This window comes from Zootoca vivipara, chromosome 9 (assembly GCF_963506605.1).
Source record: "Zootoca vivipara chromosome 9, rZooViv1.1, whole genome shotgun sequence".
NCBI classification, from domain to species: domain Eukaryota; kingdom Metazoa; phylum Chordata; class Lepidosauria; order Squamata; family Lacertidae; genus Zootoca; species Zootoca vivipara.
Window position 1 is genome coordinate 29,339,435 of NC_083284.1, and position 17,562 is coordinate 29,356,996.

Consider the following 17,562-nt stretch of genomic DNA (forward strand, 5'->3'; position numbering starts at 1 on the left):
CACGAGCGGCAGGAGGAAAGAGAGAGAGGCTCGTTACTTGCGGCACTTTAAGAGAAGCAGCCAGAACCGATCTCCACATTCCGAGCCTCCCTTTTGCGCGTGCGGGCATGTTAAAGCCCCGATCACTTAACTCCCCACTTCTTCCTCGCCATCCCTCCCTTTCACGCATTGCCTTGACCCCGCAGCCCCCCTCCCTGGCCATCTTCCCCTAAGTGCAGCGCTGCTTCGTGAGCGCTGCAGCCGCACGCTCTCTGTGTGTGCTGCAGCCGCACGCTCTCTGTGTGTGCGCGTGTCTCTTTCTTTCTCTCCCTGTGCGTCCGTCTCTCTCTGTGTGTGTGTTTGTGCGCGTCTCTTTCTTTCTCTCCCCGTGCATCCGTCTCTGTGTGTGTGTGTGCGCGCGCGCGTCTCTTTCTCTCTCTCCCCCGTGCGTCTCTGTGTGTGTGTGTGTGTGCGCGCGTCTCTTTCTTTCTCTCCCCCGTGCGTCCGTCTCTCTCTGTGTGTGTGTGTGCGCGCGTCTCTTTCTCTCTCTCCCCCGTGCGTCTCTCTCTCTGTGTGCGCGCGTCTCTTTCTTTCTCTTCCTGTGCGTCCGTCTCTCTCTCTGTGTGTGTGTGTGTGTGTGTGCGCGCGCGTCTCTCTCTCTCCCCCCCGTGCGTCTCTCTGTGTGTGTGTTTGTGCGCGTCTCTTTCTTTCTCTCCCCGTGCATCCGTCTCTCTCTGTGTGTGTGTTTGTGCGCGTCTCTTTCTTTCTCTCCCCGTGCATCCGTCTCTCTCTGTGTGTGTGTTTGTGCGCGTCTCTTTCTTTCTCTCCCCGTGCATCCGTCTCTCTCTGTGTGTGTGTTTGTGCGCGTCTCTTTCTTTCTCTCCCCGTGCATCCGTCTCTCTGTGTGTGTGTGTTTGTGCGCGTCTCTTTCTTTCTCTCCACGTGCATCCGTCTCTCTCTGTGTGTGTGTTTGTGCGCGTCTCTTTCTTTCTCTCCCCGTGCATCCGTCTCTCTCTGTGTGTGTGTTTGTGCGCGTCTCTTTCTTTCTCTCCCCGTGCATCCGTCTCTCTCTGTGTGTGTGTTTGTGCGCGTCTCTTTCTTTCTCTCCCCCGTGCGTCCGTCTCTCTCTGTGTGTGTGTTTGTGCGCGTCTCTTTCTTTCTCTCCCCGTGCATCCGTCTCTCTCTGTGTGTGTGTTTGTGCGCGTCTCTTTCTTTCTCTCCCCGTGCATCCGTCTCTCTCTGTGTGTGTGTTTGTGCGCGTCTCTTTCTTTCTCTCCCCCGTGCGTCCGTCTCTCTCTGTGTGTGTGTGCGCGCGTCTCTTTCTCTCTCTCCCCCGTGCGTCTCTGTGTGTGTGTGTGTGTGTGTGTGTGTGCGCGCGTCTCTTTCTTTCTCTCCCTGTGCGTGTCTCTCTCTCAGTGTGTGTGTGTGTGTGTGTGTGTGTGTGTGTGTTTGCGCGCGCGCGCGTCTCCCCCCCCCACAGAGAAAAGGTTCCGCTTCGGCTCGTCATTCAGCCGCGCGCCAGGGGCATGGGCCCAAGCCTCGTCCCCCTCGCGCTTCCCTCACAAGCATCTCAGAGCGGGACGGGTCACGGCCTCCCTCCTCATTCCTCGGCCGGCGTGAGAGAGCCCGGGGAGCAGAAGGATCCCAGGTTTAACCCCCAGGTACCCCCAAGTTTGAAATTCTGGAGAGCTGCTGCCAGCCTGGTTGACAGTAAAACCTGGATAGCACAGTAGGCTAGAGTGTGGTGTTTATAATGTGCGCGGAAGAGAGCACCGAGTGTCCTGAGCCAGTGGGACCCAGTTGTACCAGCACTTAAAAAAAAAGACACCCCCTGAAAATAAGCCACCGTGTGTTTTTTTGAGGAAAAAAAGTTATAAGACGGTGTCTTAAAAAAGGGGAAACACGGTACTGTTTGCTCTCTAAAGGTACCGTACTCTTGATAGGAAGTCCTGTTGCATTAGCAGAGCTCTGCTCATAGAGCATTGGATACAACCCTAAGTTTTCAGTGCTGTAGCTCCACCTCTCTGGAATCATGTTCCAATAGAAATTAGACAAGTGCGTATCCATATTGCTTTTAGGTTGCAATTGAAAACTTACCTTAAGTCAATTTTCCTTGGTGTGTATTATGTTATAATGCATACTGAAAATATGTAACTTGTAGGATTTGTAGGATTTGGTGTGTTCACATTTTTTTTGCTATTATACATATTGCTTTTAAAATCCTGCATTGTACATGACTTTGGGAACATTTTTGTTTGGAGGCAGTTTATAAATGCTTCAATAAATTTCTGTTGGTGCATAATTCACAGAAACTAAAAAAAGTTTTATTGATTTGGAGCATTATTTATTGCAAATACAATTTGTCAGCTACATATTTGTGAGGCAGTTATCTCTCTTTGGTACCTGCTTTTGTTCTGTAAAAGGCATTTCACTAATCACTATTTTCATCTCTGAAGTCATCTCTGATGTCGGAAATGGATTAAAGGGGGGAACTTGTGGCAGAACAATGTGTGTATGTGTTCTCTTTGCATTAGAGGAACAGAGAGAATATTTGGTGCTAAGCGCTCGATTGATAGAATGTGGCACGGCTCCTTTAACCTCCTGCCAATCTTCATGACAGAAGACAATGTAAACGGTCTTCTCTGTGATGAGCATTTCATGGGAAGTCGTGCGTTTTAATTGAGTCAACGTTTCACATCTGTTCTGTGTCATGACAACTTCCTCACGGAACTTGGCTGAGGGGGAAAGAAAAGGGAGGAGAAATGAACTGGCTTACTTTTTCTGCAAGAGTGCCTAAGGGAATTATGAGCTGCAGTGATTTCAAAACAGATGCTAACGCCATGGCTTGATAACTTACCATAGTACAAAAGTGTTTTTACTTGCTGTTAAGCTTCTCGGTTGTTTTTGTCAAGGTCTGAAACCTGGGGCCAATTTCATGTATAGATTTACCTCAATAGAAGAGCTTGTAAATTATTCTTGTGGAACAAAACAAAAACACAAAACCCAATTTTGGTCTGAAATATGCACACACTTTTAAGAAGTTGAGCGAATAGGTTTTCTGACTGTTTTGCTGTTCATGGACCTTTTCTGCAAATTTTATATATATATATATATATATATATAAAGATCAAAAATACTTTTTTTCCCATTATCGCACAAGATTTCCACGTGCTTTGGGTCGGACCACTCATTCACTTGTATTTTAATAGAGACGGGTCAGAAATCGTTGGAACTTGTTCACACATAGGCTGGGTTAACTTTAAATACCCTTGAAAAACTAAATTTTAACTTTTTATATTAATAAAGACTGGCGTAAAGCAGAAAAATCAAGGCAATATATTTATTATAGTTCTTTAGCTGTAAGCATCATCCTCTTGGAAATGTATCTTTTGCTAATCCCATGGAAAGTAAATGAACTTGCAGAACAACAATAAAGTACTTGCATTATTTTCAGTAGGACTGCTGTTTATAGATGTTGTTCATTTACTTGAATGTTGTAGATTCTATATAAATAATAAAAATAAAACAGCCCCTTCTTGCATATTTACTATCTAACAGACAAAGCATAAAAGGAAAGAGGGAAGTGTAGGATGAACAAAACAAGCAAGCTCGGGCTCCAGTATATTACTGTCCCAATAATGATAAGCTGCAATGGAGACAGATCAGGTAGGCAAGGAGCAAACTGTCAGTTGGAGTCTCAGCTGAGGAATTGGAGTGGGCCTTTCTGTCTCACCTTCTCGTGCTCCTATCTTATAATATTTAATCAGGCAGTGCGTTATCAAATTAGAAAACACTATGATGAGGGAAAGTAGCAGTGGGATGTGAAGAAATTCAGCTCAAGAGGAGTGAAGTAGAAGTTGGGAAAAGTAATAGGAAGAGACCATAAATTAAAGAGTATAAATTAAAATCATAGTTTGTACATAATTTATATCTTGGCATATGTGAATTCTAACCACTAGTTATGCTCCTGCAACCTTGGAAAGTGAGTAAGTGATATAGAATACGGATTTTAAAAATTACAGTGGGATGCAATGTTAGACAACTGCTAGCAAACCAACATATTATGTATTTCCTATGTATGCTAGCTTTTTATTTTCCTGAACTTCTTAATTAGCGTAATCAATATATTGTACCACTATGTTGAAAATCCTGTCCAGCACAGGGCTGACTTTAGAACAGGTCTCCCATTGAGAATAATTGTTTAAAACAAAAAGTGGCGGGGAGGGGAAGGCAACCTAAATTATACCAACTTAGCCACTTTTGAAGTGGTAAGTGCTGCATTATTACAAAAGCTGCTTTTCTTTGCCTTTGTTCTGTCATTACCCAGGATGAGATTGTTGTTTTATAAACAGTGTGCAGTACTGGGTGCCAGATGAAAGCATAGCCAGGAGATTAGATTACATTATAAAGGGAAAGACACAGGAAGATGCATTGAGAATGGATCTGCTGCTAACCACCAGGTAATTATCGAAGTCCATAATTATAAAGGGGTAGCCTTCTTTCTCATGTCTGTTTTTAAATGATAGATGTGATTAAGAGCAGATTGGTTACCCCCACCCCTCATATAAACAGTCTGTTCTTTTCTAGGTTTTGTAGCAAAAAGGTAAAGGTATTAAAGGCACTCCAAAATCATGATATATTCCCAACAGCAAGCTAATTTCTAAGTAAAGTAGCTGTTACATAGGGCTGATGATGCATTTTTTTTGTGAGCTGCTATCTGATACCTACCAATTAGTATTTTTCAGCAATCATCTTCTTTTAAATTAGAAATGCAAAAGTAGAAGCCCACCAAATCCCAATCCAACCCTTTTGTTTTCAGAAAATAAAAATCCCTTTCAGTGCTGCAGGTTGGTTGAAACTTCCTTTGCTACCTAAAGGAATCCTGCCTCTTGTTTATTTTAGAACAGGGATGGGGAACTTGCAGTCCTGCAGATGTTTTTAGACTACATCTCCCATCATCCCTGACCATTGGCTCTGTGGGCTGTTGCTGATGGGAGTCTGACAATATCTGAATTCCCACAGATTCACCATCTCTGCTCCAGGTAATCACCAAGCAAGAGGTGCTTGGGAAGATTTGTGCTGCATCCCAGGAGCTCATTCTAGGTTTCCGCTACCCAGCGTGACCCAACAAACCTTTGTATTGGCTGAAGGAAAGCAAGCACGGCCAACATAATTACATCAATGCACGCACACCAGCACATACCCACATCTTTCATGTGCAGGTATAGGGTGGTATACAAATAAAATGAATGAATGAATGTCCAGTGCCTGCAGAAGCCTCATTAGAATTCAGATTTGGAGAAGGAGGTTGTTTTCAGACAGACAACTGCATGCGCACACATGTACACACAGAGAAATTAAGTCCGCTTTTTTCAATGAGGGTCAACATAGCGAAGTGAGTTGAGGGTTGAACTTAGGCTAATGAGACCCGTGTTCATTTCATTTTTAATTTCACTTTTATTTTGTATACTGCCTTTCTGTATTACTATATGCAAGGCAGTTTACATGCTGAAGAAACAATAAAGATCACACACTTTATAATAGTCTGATCCAATACAGAAAAAGTCATAATAAAAACATAACTTTAAAATAAACAACACATCAAGTAAAGTAATAGTCAATAATCCATTATAACATAACAAAACATAAAATATAGCATCACACAATGAAATTAAATATCAGCGAAGAATAATTAAAAAGAAATTCACACTTAACAATTACAATACATAATTACTAAACTATAATCAATAAAAATAATAGCAAGTCACAATGCATAAAGTACCACAATACATACAAAACTATGTAAAAGGATCAAATTGATAAAGACCTACAATTTATGAAATTATTATAAATAAATCTCTGGACTTCTCTTCCAAGCTACATCTGAGAAAGACTCCTAAGGCTGGAGGGTAGGGCAAGGCAGGCGGAAAAAGCCATTGCCTGATGGCGGGCACAAATGTTCAAATTCCAGCTGGTCTGTGAAACTCACCAGGTGACTTTGTGTAGTTCCTGCTTCTCAGCCTAATATACGTCACACAGATGAGGCAAGGATACAGTTAGAAGGAGAATTCTATATGTTGCCTTGAGCAGTCAGGAAGAAAGGCATAATATAAATTTAATATAGAAGTTTACTCTCTGGGAAGCGTGCCTCAGATTCATAGCTTTAATGGCAAAGAGGTCATCTAGTTATGCACTTGGTTTTTGCTTTTAAGTTCCCTATTCAGCTTGAATTGTTGAGGAGAAAGTAGGTTGTGCCATAATGAAATTTCCACACTTCACCAGCTGAATCCTCCTGATCATGGACCTCCTATAATCTGTTTAAAGACGGCAGCTAATGGGGCCCTCATAAAATCTAGGCACCCTCTGCCCCCCCTGTAATTTGAACACCCTCCTTATTAAAATAATTAAAATGTGTTAAATTTCAAATTAGACTTCATCCCTTCTAATATGCCTTTTCTGAGCATCTCTAATAAAGACAGCTAAATTTGTAAGCTGCTGCTTCCTCTGTGTTGTTCTTTCTATTAACTGTTGATTCCCCTCTTTCCGCCAATGTATGTTAAAGCATCTGTTTACAAACTTTGCAACTGTGTAAATGGGTAAGGACCAGATGACAAGACAATTTAAGTGCTCACTGAAAATCGTGTGCAGAATGTTGTGTATGCAAGTCAGACAATGTACAGTCCTCAGAGCTTCATATTTGGTTACTGGCTTCAAAATAGAGAAACAGACTATTTTAAGTAAATTAAGAAGGTCTTCAGTGGCTCAACATAATGTGTAATAGTAATTTGAAAAGTAAATAAAACCATTAAAAATCGTAATGTGTAATAAACTGATCAATTTCTGCTTGTTTTGTATTATCTCCATAATGAGATGTACTGTATAACCACACATACATGTTTTGAGCTACATGAGGTCTGAAACTTTGCAGGATATATTTCTGAAAAATGACTGTTTCTGCTGGAATTACCTGCATGTGGCAGTCCTGGCACTGCCAGATTTATTTATTTTTGTCAGTGTTTTAGGTTTTGGCTAAACCCTATCGTTTTACTGTTGCTGGTAGTTATCATTATTACTTTCTACAATTTATATCATTACTCTTACTTTTTACATTTTCAGTAGGATTTCTAGACTACATTTAAGTGATCAGCAAAATACCGGTATACTAAGGCCTGATGTCTTAATGCTAGTAACTATGCACTGAATTGCAGTCTTCAAGGGCTTTATAATCTGTTTAATATTAATCCCTAAAACAATCTTGAAAAAGTAGGTCACTCTTATTCCGATTTTTACTGGTGTGAAGCTTGCCCAAGGCTGCTAATGACTTTGTGACTGAGCAGAGATTTACACCAAGGTTCCAAGCCTACATTTTCTCTGCTGAACCACAAAACTTCACACAATCCAAGTTGTGAAGTTTTATAATACGGCACTACTCATAATTTCTCTGTGAAATTTCTATTCAGGGTACACAGTTGGTAGGGGGGAAATTGCTTCAATTAGCTCTTCATATGGCCTCCTTATCGGAAAATGTAATCTTTTAACCACCACACAAGTTCACTGTCATGATATGCATTCATTCATGTTTCATTTCCCCTGCTCTTTCTCTTTCCAAATAGGACCAGACTTAGTGTATTATTATGATTTCACTTGAACCTTTAAAAGTGCAGCCTCAGCAATATAGCTATGATATTGCACTAGCCAGTGGAAAAAAAACTTTAGCCTCTGCTTGGGCTCCATATTGCATTAGTAGCCTATGGAGGATCTAGATTACATGATGAGATTCAGTTTCTCCAGTCAGTTCTGTACATCAGAAGAGCTGGTGGAGCTTTTAGTGCACCTGCACAGGAGTGTTGCCAATCATATTCTTCTTGTGCCCAATCAATGCATTGCAACTGGCAGTGACTCAATAATCTGAGTTACTCTCCTCCAGTGACATGCCAGAATTTTCATGATTACTGATACTTAATTTACACCTGGAAAGACCTACCGGTATGTAGGCATATTAGAGTTACTAGAAATTATGTTACTATTCATTGAATAGGAAAGGCTTTTTCACATTGTGATGTTCTTTATAAGTAGGACTGAGCCAGTCAGTATAGCCAGTGATCAGGAATAATGGGAATTAGAGCCCAACCAGATTTGACGGGCTTCAGCTACCGTAGCTACCCATGCTGTAGCTACATTAAAATTGTGTGGAGTTCTGAAACCCTGGAGAGCTTCTGCCATTCAGTGTAGACCAGGCATCCCCAAACTTCGGCCCTCCAGATGTTTTGGACTACAATTCCCAACTTCCCCAACGACTGGTCCTGTTAGCTAGGGATCATGGGAGTTGTAGGCAAAAACATATGGAGGGCCACAGTTTGGGGATGCCTGGTGTAGACCGTACTGAGACAGTTGGGCCAATGATCTGATTATGCATAAAGCAAATTCCTTCGCTGTTTTACAAAGTTGTGTTTGTTGCCATGTGTGTATCCTTCTTCCTTAGAATATAGAAGTCAAGTCTCTGTATATTCCTTAGTTTATACGTTCACCACATTTAGCATAATCCTGAGTTTAGAAATGTGCCTGAATGAAGCTTTAAAGAAATGTAAAGGAAGCAGCACGCCTTCCTTTAGCTATTACCGTTGCACTGTTTCAGTGTGACTCATTCAGTGCTTTAAAAAGAAATGAGAGGTAGTGGCAGGCAAGCAGCCTGTGTGACAGACTATATTGTGTCTGGTAATCAAACATGCCTATAGTATTTTTTTTCCCCTGTGAGGAACTACTGAGTTAGTTCTTCCTTGCATCCTGATTAGGGAGGCAGACTGTAAAAGGAAGACGACTTGTGCTTAATAAGCTTTTTTTTGTCAATAGCTTTGAAAGTGCCTGCCAGCGCTAGCAAGCTTTGTGCTCTGATTTGTTTATCATCACTTCCTTCCTATGAAACAGAATCAAAGCTCTGGTGAAAAAACAAAACAAAGCAAAGGCAAAATACACATTTGGGTGGGATTTAACGGCTTGGAGGCTGAATGGGTTTAGAAAAGAAAATCATTTGATGCTGTAGGTTAGTTTATTTATGCAGTAGAGAAGGCAGGAAAAACCCAGTTTCTAGAGTGCCAACTGCATTCAGTGTGGGTGTTTGTGTGGCTCAGGCGGACTTGCTGCATTATTCCTGTTGCACTATAGGAAAATTCCACTGCTGCTGTGAAAAGGGCATGCTAGGTGGCAGCTGAGTCGTTGGTTTGAGGAGCTTAAAGTGCTAAGGCGAACATTTCAGTCATTGCCTACCTGCCCCCTTGCACCAATTTTCTTCGTTAGCTGGCTCTATTGCCTGAGTACATTATTGTTTTCTCTGCCTTGCTGTAATTGGGTCAAGATGCATGGTAAAAAAACCTGGAATGCTCTGGCAGCATACTAGAAGGCCTAGAGCATCTAGTTTTCTCAGTACTGTGGAACTGCATTTTTCTACTGAGCATCCCTTAAGCTTTTCTTACATATACATTTGATGCCCTTTGTTGTGCTTCCTGCCTCTGCTTGATGTGAAATTGTACCAAGATGCAATAATCTAAACTGAAGCTTCAAATAACGCTGTGAAACAGCCTCATGGAAACCTTAAACTGGCCAGGGATTTTTGTGGTTAAACTGGTCTCTTAAAAGCACAATGCTGCTTGAAAACTATTGAACAGGGAACAATCTGCTGGGAGTCTTTCTTGCATGAACTCCATTGGAACTCATGGGAGCTGTGCAAATGAAATTCCCAATGATGACAGTTCCCACAAGAGGTGGTGGACTCTCCTTCCTTGGAGGTTTTTAAGCAAAGGTTGTATGGTCATCTGCCATGTATGTTCTAGTTGAGATTCCTGCATTGCTGGAGGTTGGACTAGATGATCCTTGGGGTCCCTTCCAACTCTACAATTCTATGACTACCACATTTTTAAAGAGTTGGTGGGAACTAACTGGTTTTCTTAATCTGACCAAATACAGCACTCAAACAAATGTAGTTACTTCTACAGTGTTGTCTTCCGCAGTGGCATGTCCTGATATGCAGTGGGGAATATCTGCACTTGCCCTTTCTAGGAGTCAATGGGAAGCCTCTGCTTGCATTGAGCTTTCGATTATATTAATTGCTTACTGTAGGAACTTGACACTGGAGCCATATTACATTTTCCATCCATTCTATGTTTTGACAGCTGATACTGTTGCAGGTTCATCAGTCAGTAGCTTCATGTTGAGCCACAGAGTTTGCAGCATCACTTAAGCTGAGATCCTGGAAAGTTTGTAACTTTCATAGCAAGGTTTGGGTGACTAGCAGCTGGTGATGAACTGATATGATAAAGGCAAAGGCGAAGTGGCTGTGGTAATTGTGTTGTCTGTGTCTCAGGAAGAGGTGTGTCTGTCTCTTGCCTGCAGTAAAACTGATGACACATCCTGATAGACAAGTGCTACACAAAGACAGAAAGGAATTTATACCGTAGGCACCTGAAGGCAATACAAGCCGATGATGAAAGGCGTTCTCAATGTTAGACACTAATTCATAGTGAAATGAAATCCTGCATGGGCTTTGTGTCTGCAATAGAGCTTCCAAGGATGAAAGCCCCCAAAAAACTTTCAGATGGGAGCAAGTTGTAATTCAAGTGTAGTTCTGGTGCCACACTGAAGTTCACAAAAGAAAATAAAACTATTAATTAGAATTCATCTGAAAAGTTCTTATTATAGCTTCCTTTGTTGCTCGTGGCTCTTTTTTACTATTGCATTCTGCCCTCAAGTATTCTTGGTGACTTGATTTTACTTTTTGGCTTCCTCTCTGATAAATCATTTTCATACATTAATAACATCAAAGCATGCACTTAAAGTATCTCCCTCCCCCTCCCCCTAATTAGAAGAGAAATTGGTAAGATTGTTATTTTTGTACTGGAGTATTATAAAGCTTTCTCATCTTCCCTTTTTCTGGAGCTGCATGATAATAATAATAATAATAATAATAATAATAATAATAATAATATATTATTATTATTATTATTTATACCCCGCCCATCTGGCTGGGCTTCCCCAGCCACTCTGGGTGGCTTCCAACAAAATATTAAAATACAGTAATCCATCAAACATTAAAAGCTTCCCTAAACAGGGCTGCCTTCAGATGTCTTCTAAAAGTCTGGTAGTTGTTGTTCTCTTTGACATCTGGTGGGAGGGTGTTCCACAGGGCGAGTGCCACTACCAAGAAGGCCCTCTGCCCGGTTCACTGTAACTTGGCTTTTCGCAGCGAGGGAACCATCAGAAGGCCCTCAGCATTGGACCTCAGTGTCCGGGTAGAATGAGGCAGATAATTAGAAAGAAAGAGAGAGCCATTCAGTTCCTCTGTCAAAGGGTGCAAAAGCAGCTTTCCCACAAGGGAGCAATAAACCATCCATTATGCCCCTTTGTGGCAGTATTTGATGAAGTGATTCAAGCAGAATTGGCAACACTGGCTTGCAGCAGAGCTTCCTGTATATTTGCCTCAAAATCCTAGCTGGAATGTCAGGAAGCCATGAATATACTCTGCTGTCCTGCTTTCTCATACAGATAGCCTGCTTCTTCAGCTGCTATTTGAGCAGCTACAACCAACATTTTTTTTAACCTGGAAAAGACATGGCATCTGCTGAAGCTGACGTGTATGGTAACCAAGGATCAGTTGTACAATATCATCATCTCAGCAGCATTGCTAGCAGGCTCATCATTGGATGCTGTGCGGTAATCTGCTAGAATGATGGTGCCAAACACAATCATGCAAGAACACCTGACTGTGCTATTGGAGAAGGGGCTAAGAGTCTGGTCCACAGGCTCACCTTGCAAGAGTTCCATTAATCAGAACTAAAGTGTTTCTAGAGCCTCTAGAAGCAAACCTAATGGAGACAAAGGATAACAAGAAAATGTACCTCTTTGCACAAGAAGTGAGAGAAGATGACCAGAATCCTATATTCCTTTGGTTATTAGAAGCCCTCCAGCCAACTGTAGAGTGCAGGGACAGGACAGAACTTCCTGACAGTAAGAGCTGTTTGGCAGTGGAATTTGCTGCCAAGGAGTGTGGTGGAGTCTCCTTCTTTGGAGGTCTTTAAGCAGAGGTTTGACAGCCATATATCAGGAATGCTTTGATGGTGTTTCCTGCTTGGCAGGGGGTTGGACTGGATGGCCCTTGTGGTCTCTTCCGATTCTATGATTCCATGACAGGCTGGCTGGCAGAACCTCAACAGTCTCACAATCTGTAACCCTTAACGCTCAACTACTTCCCCAGACTCCAGTGTATGTGATGGCGCATTAGCCTGCCATCCCACCATGGCTGAAGGATGCCTTCTCCAGCTCACCATAGGGTGGCAAAGGTCCAATTCAGATCACTGCTTACTGGAAACAGTATCCAATGGTTATGTTGTGGAAGACTGTACCAGCAATCAGATTCACTAGCTCGCTTTAGTCAAAGAACTCAGCCAAGCATACTACAATTTGTTAATCAGTCTAGCATCTGATCCAAATAGGTTTCATAAAACTCGACCCCAATAAACTGCATCAATCAAGGTTTACTCAGTATTATTTTATAGTTACCCCCCCCCAAAAAAGGGATGTGTGGGCCATACTAGACCTCACATGGCTAACCCAGGGTGTGAAGAAGTGACACTTCTGATTGTAAATTCTAAAGTCAATTTTAGCATCTGTCAGCAAGGACGACATCTTTCTGGCTTCAGTGGACCTGCCTGAAGCCTATCTCTACATCTCCATACATCAGTTGTATACAAATTCACTTTGCTTCACCTGCATCCAGCAGCATAACCAGTACAGGTCGCTACCATTTGGTTTGACACTTTCCCTGCTGCCCAAGTTTTTACCTGCATTACAGCCTTGATTAGCACACTTCCACTTACAGGGAAATTCTTTCCACGCTTGCACAATATATTTCTCAGGTATTCCAGTTTCTATAGCACGTAACCCAGAATGTCCCATTAACCCTCTCATGTCTACAAACACATGTTTGTGATAAACCCTTCATTCCCCTAAAAGAATTCAGCATCTGGGGGTATGGATAAGTATTAGCAACCATTGCTTCTTCAGTCAATTGTGTCAGGCTATAAATTTTCAGCATTGCTCCTTCTATTGGGGGCAGGGGTGGGTTGATGCTCTGAAATGGTTTAGAGTCTAATTCCAGGTGATTAGGTTTTCATTTTCTTTTACATATCATTGTTTAAATTCTGCTGTTTTGACACATTGTGTCCTAGAGCACTACCTGTTTACAATTCAGTACTTCCATTAGCTTAAGGCCCAGCTAAGCTGATCCTGTTCAGTGTTAATAAATGCCTTGCTTTTTGACAGATGTTGCAGAAGGACCCTGATGGATGTGACAACTTCAACCTTAATGTGGTAGTGATGAGAGAGGATACATAACTTGTCAGCTGTTGGAAGAACCAGAGTTCACTTCTCTTTCAGTAGAGCAAGATGTGTGCATTGCTTTACACTCCATCATGTAGTTTGAAAAGGAGGAAACTAAGGCAAGATGCAGTAATCTACAGTCTTCTGGTCTTTTCATTTTAGCTGATTAAATGCGGCCTGAGGGTTTCAAATATAATGACCTTTAAAACATTGCACATGGTAGAACTGAATGAAATACATTGCTGCATACTGTTGCAATGGATGTGATTGGCAGAATAACTAAAATGGAGATAATTTTATTATTTCGTACACCTGTACCGCCGGTTGCTTTCAAAGGGACAAAGGGCAGCTTTGATGGAATTATTTCTTTAGGTTTGTTAGGCTGGGGAATGGTGACTGAGTGGCCCACTGTCAACCCAGAAAGCTTCATAGATGAGCAGTGACTTGAGTCTTGGGCTTCCTGAACAAAATCAACATTATTAAAAAGAAGCTAAAAGCAGCCTTTGGGATCAGATTGTATTTAATTTAGCATCTTATTTTCCAGCTGATACCTATGGGAAGCCCAAAAACTGCAACAGCCCTCCTCCTACTGCTGTTTCTCAGCAACTAGTATTCAGAGGCATGTTGACTCTGAACCTGAAGGCAATATATAACCATCATTATTGGAAGCAATTGATAGCCTTGTCCTCTGATTTTTTCTAATTTCCTCCTAAAGCTGTCCAAGTTTTTTAAATCATTATATGTAGTGGCAAATTCTATAGTTTAGCTATGTGCTGTGTGAATAAGCGCTTTGTTTTGTCTGTCCTGAATCTTCCGCCATTCAGCTTCATTGCATGACCCTTGGTTCTAGAATTCTGACAGAGAGAGTGTTAAGCTTTCTCTGAGAGAGCCTGTCTAACCCAATAGCAGCCATAGGTGGGGCAAGTGCCCCTGCTTGTTGCAGAACTCTTGTGATTACTTGAATGAAAACCACTTTTCACATACAGATTATGACTGAATTTGTAAACTGGAAATTCAAATAAGGCTGCTATCACATGAAAATCAGTTCCAACAAAATTACAAGGCTTACTTCAAAACAAGTAAGTTTAGCAGCTGCCAAAGAGTGGAGAATATTCTTCAGAGAGAGAGAGAGAGAGAGAGAGAGAGATGGGCTGCATTCATACTCCCATTTACTGTGCGCTCACTTCATTTCCAATGTTGGGTTTTTAATTGACATGCGGTTATCCAAAATGCATGTGTATCCTGTGCTTTTTCTTTTAACCCTACTGTTTCATGCATTGTTTCTCAAACCAACTTCACACTGATTGGAGTCCTTAAATCATTCCTAATTCGGTCTCCAGTCAAGGTGTGAACACCTTTCTATGTGATAAAGCCACCTCTGCCCCCATCAATGTCCCCTAGTATGTACACAATAAAAAACAAACATAACACTAAAGAAGCTGTGCTGGTGTGATTGGGGAGAAGTGCTGTGAGATGCAGGAAAAAACCAGAAAAAGGATAAAAGAAGGGCATGGAGGTGGCATCCGGTTTGTAAACCATGGCTTTTGAGCTTGTGTCAGTTGTATCTGCTCTGTGGACTACAGAGCCTGCACTAATCCTGTGCTGGCTGACACTTTGTAGATTCAGTGAGCTGGGACAAACAAGAGTACACTGTGGAATGTATTTGGTTTAACTTCATTTCCTAAAGCTCTTGGGGCTAGTGCTATACGATTGCTTCCGTAAATAATGCTTGTAGCATATTGTAACTTCTTGGTTGGCAGCACTTGATGATGTTTTGTGACATTTTAATTAAGTAATGGAATAATTTTAATGAAGGATTCTAATGTTGGTTTATATTTAGATTATTTGTACTGTTTTGCCTGTGTTGCTTATATTTCCCAGGAAGTATAACATGTTGTGTTTATCTCCTGACATAAGCAAGACTAAACAAAGCTGTAAACAGTAATGGCTGCAATTATTTCTCTCAACGTTTGATTTTAAAATTAAACACTGGAAATGTATAAAAGGGGCCCTTATATAATAGGACTTTATAATACTAAAAAGTATAATGAGCCTAAAAATGTGTACAGGTTCATCGTAAGTAAGTAAAGCAGGAGGTAAAGTGGGTGCAAAAATGCTATATTATTAGTGAAGTAACATGAAAGTACATGATATCAGGGGAAATTGTATACTAAAGTGTATACAATATTGGGAGAAATGTGAAACTGAAATTAACTAATACTTTCCCCTACCTTTAGTGAGAACAAACCCATGGTTTCCTGATCTCAGATGTAACGTGACACTGGTTTGTTTTAAAGTGAAAGCAGAAGCTTTCACTATCCTCTCTTTCTCATGAAGGAGGCTAAGATGGGAGGGGAAGGGAATGACTTCTAGGAATGGCACGTTTCCAATATTCTAAACTGGTTTGGATGCTTATCTAAACTGGGCCAGTTGGTGCCATGTACTTTGTATGGTGAGAATTTGTGGACTCCCTGTTCTCACCTTCGCAACCACGTGCTTTGAGAGCGTTCTGATGAAACCACAGCTCCACATCTTTTCATTCAGGCCTTTAATGTAGCTCCAAAGGTATATGCAGTTTCATGCTTAATGCTGATGTGTGTCATTTGCATGCTGTATTGATTGGCAGGTTGTATTGGATTCAAAGCACAAGTTTTCATGACACTGCTGTGCTAGGGCAGCTCCTGGTCAAGCTCTGTTCTTTCTGGCTGCAATGCTAGATTTTAGGATTAGCCATTCAATGGCAATTTTCCATGTGTACTTCATGGAACATTTGGTTTAGGGAATAGGCTAATTAGTCCATAAACAGTATATAGCAAAGATCTCAAATTGGAGCCATTCGGCCCCGCTTCCATGAGCAAAAGTATGATGCATATTGGTATCTTGTCTTTTAAGACCAAAAAAGGCATTTCAAAACCTCACATCAGATACCAATAAACAATCAGAGCAGGTGAAACCAGCCATATTAAAAGGTATAATTTCACATGGCGCTATTCTGCTCCCATGTATGTAGGACCATCTATTTGTTTTAGATTTGATTTAAAATGCATAATTGCACCCTAAAGAAGGCTGATCGCCGAAGAATTGATGCTTTTGAGTTATGGTGCTGGAGGAGACTCTTGAGAGTCCCATGGACTGCAAGAAGATCAAACCTATCCATTCTTAAGGAAATCAGCCCTGAGTGCTCCCTGGAAGGACAGATCGTGAAGCTGAGGCTCCAATACTTTGGCCACCTCATGAGAAGAGAAGAATCCTTGGAAAAGACCCTGATGTTGGGAAAGATTGAGGGCACTAGAAGAAGGGGACGACAGAGGACGAGGTGGTTGGACAGTGTTCTCGAAGCTACAAACATGAGTTTGACCAAACTGCGAGAGGCAGTGCAAGACAGGAGTGCCTGGCGTGCTATGGTCCATGGGGTCACGAAGAGTCGGACACGACTAAACGACTAAACGACTAAACAACAACAATTGCACCCTATTGATATTTTACTTGAGATCATTAGCTCTTCAGATTAACAATCTGACACTAGGACATAAATGACTCTACATCTTGAATTTTAATTCAGAATTATCTTGTTTATCTGAATGTGTTATATAGGGTTGCCAGACTCAATAGAGGACAGGACTTCTGTGCCTTTAATTGCCCTGCTCTCTTTTGAGTCTGGAAACCTTAAAGAGGAACCAGCAGACCCTTTGTTTGGAAATTAAACAAAGGGTCTGCTGGTTTCTCTTTAAGGTTTCCAGACTCAAAAGAGAGCAGGGCAATTAAAGGCACAGAAGTCCTGTCCTCTATTGAGTCTGGCAACCCTAGTTGTATTATACATACAAGTTTAGCAACGATTGTGTGGGTGCTTATGGGTATTCGTCATTAAGATCTTAGGATTTCCCCCCCCACCAGGATCCGAATCTGCTCAGTGGCCCTGGCCCAGGTATGTGTTTCTTGCATAGTCCTAGATATTTGAGTTTATTCAGTTAGTTCTGCATTTTCTACAGTATTCTATATCTTGCGTGTCTGGTGTGTATGATTTGGTGCATGTGAGACCTTCTGCTTTTGTACATTGCAAAGTATTGCAACAGTCTGTAGATACTTAGTATGATAGTTTTCCAGTTGCCTTTCGATACAAGAAGCACTGATGTGTAAGAACTGTGTGGCTTGTATTACTGCAATTTTTTTGCTGGTTACAGTTAGCCAGACAGTTTTTGTATGCTCACTAGCTCA

The 17,562-nt window shown here is 41.5% G+C and overlaps 1 protein-coding gene across 2 annotated transcripts in view; it reads left to right on the forward strand.

The window, feature by feature from the left end:
* AFG2A (AFG2 AAA ATPase homolog A) overlaps window positions 1-17,562 on the forward strand; it is a 153,154-nt gene that overhangs the window by 57,259 nt on the left and 78,333 nt on the right. The window contains exon 15 of one of the 2 annotated variants that reach the window (XM_060278576.1): window positions 13,291-16,963. The exons of the other annotated variant lie outside the window; for it this stretch is intronic. Coding sequence (XP_060134559.1) covers window positions 13,291-13,362 — 72 coding nt within the window. The 3' untranslated portion in view covers window positions 13,363-16,963. Of the gene's footprint in view, window positions 1-13,290; window positions 16,964-17,562 lie in introns of those variants that run through there. 2 annotated transcript variants of the gene reach the window in all.